Source organism: Cherax quadricarinatus, chromosome 47, assembly GCF_038502225.1.
Source record: "Cherax quadricarinatus isolate ZL_2023a chromosome 47, ASM3850222v1, whole genome shotgun sequence".
In the NCBI taxonomy this organism is placed as follows: Eukaryota; Metazoa; Arthropoda; class Malacostraca; order Decapoda; family Parastacidae; genus Cherax; species Cherax quadricarinatus.
The window spans coordinates 10,694,121-10,701,720 of NC_091338.1; the positions used below are offsets into that span (position 1 = coordinate 10,694,121).

A 7,600-nucleotide genomic window follows, 5' to 3' on the forward strand; every position below is an offset into this window, starting at 1 on the left:
AACCAATTAGCTGGATTTGAATCCTGGAGGTGGGAAGTACTGTGCCTGCATTCCTAAGGATGGATGGAAATATTTGCTATTTGGAGGGACTGCTGTATCTACGCATCTCTGGCAAGACAGTGATAGTATAAATGACAGTGAAAGTGTTTATTTTTTGGGTCACCCTACCTCAGTAGGAGGCAGTCAGTGTATTAAAAAAATTATTTTCACTGCAGTATTTGTATGTTATGACTTCAGATGATACCAGTTTACATGGTTGATTAAACTATGTATAAGAGTTGAGTAATAAATGTAAAGTGAAAATCAGTATAATTCTCCACAAAGGATTATTTTGAATGTGTAGGTAGCCATGGTTACTGATGTATGCATTTTTTCTTCTCTTGCATAAACTTTTAGCAGCAATATTTACTCCCTCTCAGTCTTATAACAAAATGTTTAGATAAATTTTTGACTCATCAGGTATGCCTGAGGTTTTTTGTATATTTTCAGAGCATTGTTTGGTACTGTTTGGGCAGTATATAATTCAGAATTGAATTTTTCAGGTGAAACAGAAACACCCTGAGCCCATATATGATTTAGTGGCTAATATTGTGCATGATGGAGAGCCTGAAGCTGGCACATATCGATGTCATATTCTGCACAAGGTACTGTTGACTGTTGTTGTTATTCTTGTAAAAGAAAATCACTACACCTGTTGGGTCATTTGGCACTGCAAGGTACAGCTGAGTTGCTTTGCCCACAGCTCTGTGAAAATTGCTATTAACATTAAGTGTTTTATATTATAAATATAGTAATGGTCTTTATTTTTATATTAGGGCTCAGTCATTTGAAACTAATCTCCAGGTCATGGAAGCAGGCAACAGAATTTCCAGGTCATGGTAACAGGCAATAGAATTTCCAGGTCATGGTAGCAGGCAACAGAATTTCCAGGTCATGGTAGCAGGCAACAGTTGTATATTGGTGGTTATGTCACAGACCATTTCTTGTTCACTATTGTCTCAGTTTTGATGATTATTTTTACTATCATTATAATCATGGGGAAGTGCTAGATCCATAGGGTCATACAACATCTAGGGGAATGGAAGATAATTAGATTTGATCCAAGGAAAGGAAGATAAGCCTCAGTTCCTAGGATCGAACCCCTTCACTGGCATCAAAGCATCCTTCTCGAAGGGCATGGTTTAGAATGCAGGTTTGTTATTTCCCTCACTCTGTACTGACATGTGGTAAAAGTTTATGGAGTATATAATCTGGTGCCTTTTTATTTTTTTATTTCATGAGGGAAATGTTTTAAATTAGCTTTGTTTGAATATCATGCCACTTCCTTAACTTAGCTGCCTATCTCATGGTGAGTTTGTGGACCTTTTTTTTTCTTTCTCCGAGGTCATATTGTATTCACAAAAAGGTGGCAAACTTGTATGAGTCATTCAGCATCCCCAGCAATAAATTGGATTTTGTAAGGCCATTCCATTCTGTATTTTTTCATGACTTCAGCAGTGTCTCACCAAGGTAAGGTTACCCAAGGTTGAAAAACATTCATATCATTCTAATTATTACTGGTGGAGGGAGGATTAGTTCTTTGGCCTTGGCATGGTTTAAGTGGGAAGGATTCTATCCTGCTGGTTCCTCTCAGGAATCCATTCATTGCATGTTTGTTATAACAGAATTACATGAAAGTGTAATACTTGTGTTGCTCTGCAGGGAACTGGAAAGTGGTATGAATTACAGGATCTACATGTGAAAGAGATTGAGCCTCAGATGTTAACTCTAACTGAATCATACATTCAGGTCAGTAAGATTTTTTTTTTTTTTTTTAATTTTAACTGAATCATACATTCAGGTCAGTAAGATATTTTTTTTTTTTTAATTTAATTTAGAAAATTTGCAAAGTTGGGATCATTGTAGTAAAAACCTATACAGTTTTTGATCTATTTTGCTCATTTAACATAATTTGAGCTGTTGATCAATACTATTCATCAATGTCTTTGATCTCTTACTACTAATAGACCCCACTCTCTAAGGAATGTTGGCCGTCATGTGGAATCCTTTTCGTACATATTAAATTGTTTTATGTATAGAAGGACTTTACTTTGGTTGGCCATGGAAATGGTGGTCAACAAGGACAACATTCATCCAATTAGATTCAACTTTTCTCCTACAATTCCTGCTCTTGCTTTCACATTAATCTGAGTACCACATGTTAAAAAGCCAAGATCACATGATTCCACTGCCTGTTTTATTTTTTTCAAAGTTTCATTCTGTATCCTTTTCATAGTCAAACATGTTGTCATTAACTTTCTCTGGTAGATTTTTTAGAACTTACTGTGTAAGTTTCTGACTCGTTTAATTACAAAAAATTAGGTCTGAAGATTACACTTAAAATTTTCTTTCTCATTATATTTCCGATGTGAACTGACAAAGAAGACTGGAAATGTGTAGTATGAGATAGTAAAAATAGTGGAACCTTGACTTACGAGTTTAATTCGTTCCAGGAGCTAGCTCGTAACTCAATTTACTCGTACAGTGGACCCCCGAGTTTCGGCTGCCTCGACTTTCGTGAAATTCGACCTTCGGCGAGTTTTTTTTGGAAAAATTTGGCCTTGAGTTTCGTGAAAAAACTCGTGTTTCGGCGACCGTCCAGTACCCGTCCACTCGTCACCGCGCACACAAAGCCAGTCTCCCACGCCATTCATGCTCAGTGTGCCATTGTTTACCAACACGTGACCATCACCCCACAGGTTCATACAGTACATTTCATAATAATCCATTGTTTTTTGTGCTTGCAACTGCTAAATAAGTCATCATGGACCCAAGGAAAGCTAGTGCAAGCCCTTTGGTAAATAAAGTGAGTGATGGGGATGTGGAAGAGTTGGTGGAGGACCACAGGGAAGAGCTAACCACTGACGAACTGCAAGAGCTTCAACTAGAACAGCATCAGACCACAGCCGAGGAACTTGCTTCAGAGGAGGAGGAAGAGGGAGTAGATGAGGTGCCTTCTTCAGTGATTAAGGACATGTGTGGAATGTGGAATGAGTTGCAAAGTTTTGTTGAAAAGTATCACCCTGACCAAGCTGAAACAAGCCATATCTGCAACATGTACAATGACAGTATTGTGTCCCACTTCAGGGAAATCTTAAAGAAACGCCAGAAAAAGACCTCTCTGGATAGATATTTTGTGCGCCAGGGGTCCAGTGACTCTCAAGTTGTTCCCAGTAGCATTAAAAGAAGAAGGGAAGTAACCCCAGATAAGGACTTGCTACCTCAAGTCCTAATGGAAGAAGATTCTCCTTCCAAACAATAGTGTACACCTTCCTCCTATCACCTCCCATCTTCCATCCACCCAGAAGTCTTCAGTAAAGGTAAGTGTAATGTTATTATTATTTATTTTAAATGCATGTACTTGATTTCTGATTGTTTTCATTATGTAGGTCTTTGTTTAATTTGAAAAAAAAAAATAAATTATTTTAATATTTTTGGGAGTCTGGAACGGATTAATTTTATTTCCATTATTTCTTATGGGGAAAGTGGTTTCGAGTTTCGTGAATCTCGAATTTCACGAAACTCGGGGGCCCACTGTATATCAAATTAATTTTCCTCATTTAAATTGATTGAAAAGCCATTAATTCGTTCTTGTACTCTGGAGAGACGAGAAAAAATACTTGATTATGACACTATTATCAACTGTACGGCTTATTTATCTATCACAATTCATCTAATATGACATAATAAACAATACAGTATAATTACAGTGGACCCCCGGTTATCGGCCGTAATCCATTCCTGAAGGTCGGCTGACAACCGAAATGGCCGATAACCGAATTAATATTTCCCGTAAGAATTACTGGAAATAAAATTAATTCGTTCCAAACAAAAATATTAACAAAAAAAAATTTTTTTCTACAATTATGTAAGTATTACATACCTTTATTGAAGGCTAATGCTGCCTTCTGGAAGATAGGGAGGAGGAAAGAGAGAGGAGTTAGTGTTTGGAAGGGGAATCCTCCTCCATGAAGACTTTAGGTAGCAATGCCTTCTCTGGGGTTACTTCCCTTCTCTGTCTTTTAATGCTACTTGAACCAGCTTGAGAGTCACTAGACCCCTGTCTCACAAAATAAGTGTCCAGAGTGCTCTGTTTCTGGCATCTCTTTAAGATTTCCCTGAAGTGGGACAGGGTTTTGTCACTAAACATGTTGCAGATATGGCTTGTTTCAGCTTTGTCAGGGTGGTGTTTCTCTACAAAAGCTTGCACCCTGGTCCACATTGCACACAACTCTTTAATCTCTGAAGAAGGCACCTCCTTCACTCCCTCTTCCTCCTCCTCTGAAGCAAATTCCTCAACTGCAGTCTGTTGCTGTTCAAGTTGAAGCTCTTGCAGCTCTTCAGTGGTAAGCTCTTCCCTGTGGCCCTCCACCAACTCTTCCACATCCTCACCACTCACCTCCAACCCCAGGGACTTCCCCAAAGACACAATAGAGTCCACAGGGTCGGCAGGGTCAGGGTCATGGTGAGTCTCAAACCCTTCAAAATCCCTCTCTTGGACACAATCTGACCACAGTTTTCTCCAAGCAGAGTTCAAAGTCCTGGAAGTCACTCCCTTCCAAGCCTTACCATGGAGCAATGGTTACTTATTTCACAGTTGCACTGCAAGAAAAACCACTAAAAACAATGGTAAACAAGCAAAATGTTTGGATGTATGAACAGAAGCTTCCTCAGCCACCGAGAGACAAAGCCAAACTGAAGCGCAAGCTGCCCCAGCCGGCAAATGGACGTGTCCAAAATGGCCGATAACCGAGCGAACGACCGATAACTGAGCGCCGAAAACCCTGCCGATAACCGAGTTGGCCGATAACCAAACCGGCTGATAACCGGGGGTCCACTGTAACACAGAAACATGATACATACTCTAGAATGAATAAAATAGGCCATAATATGGTGGCAGAGGCAGCGGCGGCAGCGTCCGCCATTTCCTGTGTATATACTGAGAGCATCTTCCCATGCTCTTATTGTAAGAGAAAATGGAGTATTTTTGAGGCTGACTGCAGTAGATCACTAGTATTCTAATGAAAACACTGAAAATATCGTATATAAATACATAATAAATCATAATACACTACAGAATGTAAAGAAATAAACTCTTTATATAAAGTGTATATGTACTTACACACTGAACATAACTGATACAATTTGTTTTGTTTAATCACTGAACATAACTGATATGGTATCTCCTGCGAGCTGCTTCTCTCTCGACCACGTCAGCAGCAGCTTCTCCATCTTTTCATGAACAGAGGTCCACAGCTTAGATGTTATTGTAATGTCCTTGGCTGGCGCTATAGCCTTTATCGACTCCTGCTGCTTTAGTATCGTACATATAGTAGATGTACTGCGCTGGTATTGTCTGGCTAAATCCACAACTCGTGCACCTTATGTTTATCTATGATTTCATGCATTAGTTCCATGGAAATCATTGTCTTTTTCTTCTCAGCACTGTCCTGTGCACTTATTTTCTTAGGACTCATGGTTAGAAAAGTGAAATTTGGCCAAATGGCTGTCAAAATTGTAAGCAAAGCAGGAGAGAACTGCCTTGACAGTGATGTAAACATGTGTACTGCCAACTAGCGGTAGCATTCTCAATTATTTTTATGTACGTATTATATACTATTATTATTATTATTATTATTATTATCAATTTAGTGAACTGAAGCTCCATTGTTATTATAATAATAATAATAATTATTATTATTATAATTTAGGGAACTGAAGCTCTATTGTTATTATAATTATTATTATTATTATTATTAATTTAGGGAACCAAAGCTCTATCATTATTGCAGTTATTATTATTGTTATTATTTATAATTTAGGGAACTGAAGCTCTATCATTATTATAATAATAATTATTATTATTATTATTATTATTATTATTATTATTATTATTATTAATTTTGGGAATTAGAGCACATATCCAATTCCCTAGATCAAGAGACCCTCACCAGAGTCAAGGAACCTTGACACTGGTGAGGGGATCTTGATCTAGGGAATTGGATTATGTGCTCAAGTTCTCTAAATTATTATTATTAATAATAATAAAATAATAATATTAAAATAAAAAATATAATAATGATAGAGCTTCAGTTCCCTAAATTATCAATAATAATTGTAATAATAATAATTACAATAATGATAGAGCTTCAGTTCCCTAAATTAATAATAATAATACATTATTATAACGAGAGCTTCGGAACAAAGCCAACTCGGTGCACTGTTTACCTCGCTGTGGGAGCACTGTTTACCTAGCTGTGGGAGCACTGTTTACCTCGCTGTGGGAGCACTGTTTACCTCGCTGTGGGAGCACTGTTTACCTAGCTGTGGGAGCACTGTTTACCTCGCTGTGGGAGCACTGTTTACCTCGCTGTGGGAGCACTGTTTACCTCGCTGTGGGAGCACTGTTTACCTAGCTGTGGGAGCAGTTCTCTCCTGATTTGCTTACATTTTTACAGTCATTTGGCCAAATTTCGCTTTTCTAACCATAGGTCCTAAGAAAGTAAGTGCAAAGGGCAGTGCTGATAAGAAAAAGAGGATGATTTCCATGGAATTAAAGCATGAAATCATAGATAAACAAGAGAAGTGTCCAGGTCTTGGGTTGAGGGGGAAGTGGGGGGGAGCTGGCTCGTAACTCAAATGTTGGCTCATAACTCAGAGCAAAAAATCGACCGATCGAAGGCTCGTATGTCAAAAAACTTGAATGTTGGGACACTCGTAGGTTAAGGCTCCACTGTAGTTGAAACAACATAACCCTGCTGTGGTATGGGCATAATGGGAGACTGTTGGAAAAGTAGGCTGGAAAGGATAATGTACAAAACTGAAGTACAGGACATTAAAGTACAGTGGACCCTTGATTGTCGGCTGTAATCCATTCCAGAAGGTCAGCCTAAAACAAAAAAGGCCTAAAACCAAAACAATATTTTCCATAAGAATTAACGTAAATCCAATTAATCCGTTTCAGACATCCAAAGGTATTAGCAAAAAATACATTTTTTAAAGATTAACTGTAGTTTTACATACAGTAAACAATGAGTACATTCATTACTTACCTTAAAATATTTGTAGTCTTAATGTAGGATGAGAGGTGAGTAATATTTATTTGTAGGAAGTCAGTGTAGGCATCGGTAGATGTAGGTACAGTACACTTATGTAGTCCCCTCCCCCCTGGGGCTACACTACACTACACAGCCATATTATTACCATGTTCACTGAGTTTAATTGTTTCTAATAACTACCTTTAGATGCCATCATAAACAAAAGGAGAATTTTTTTTTTATTAACACACTGGCCGATTCCCACCAAGGCAGGGTGGCCCAAAGAAAGAAAAACTTTCACCATCATTCACTCCATCACTGTCTTGCCAGAAGGGTGCTTTACACTACAGTTTTGAAACTGCAACATTAACACCCCTCCTTCAGAGTGCAGGCACTGTACTTCCCATCTCCAGGACTCAAGTCCGGAGAAGTAATGAATAATTCATGCCGAGAATTGTAAACAAATGCACATGATGGGTGGTTACTGGGCGAGATGCCAAATTCAGTTTTCTCTAACACTGAAT

At 38.3% G+C, this 7,600-nt stretch overlaps 1 protein-coding gene across 5 annotated transcripts in view; it reads left to right on the forward strand.

Moving 5' to 3' along the window:
- Positions 1-7,600, forward strand: part of Usp39 (ubiquitin specific protease 39) — a 120,347-nt gene that overhangs the window by 26,061 nt on the left and 86,686 nt on the right. For all 5 annotated transcript variants that reach the window (XR_011393226.1, XM_053787786.2, XM_070094675.1 and 2 more), the window contains exons 10-11: positions 543-644; positions 1,702-1,788. Coding sequence is in view for 4 of the 5 variants with exons in the window: in XM_053787786.2 (XP_053643761.1) it covers positions 543-644; positions 1,702-1,788 (189 nt within the window). In the remaining variant the exon portion in view is untranslated. The remainder of the gene's footprint in view (positions 1-542; positions 645-1,701; positions 1,789-7,600) is intronic.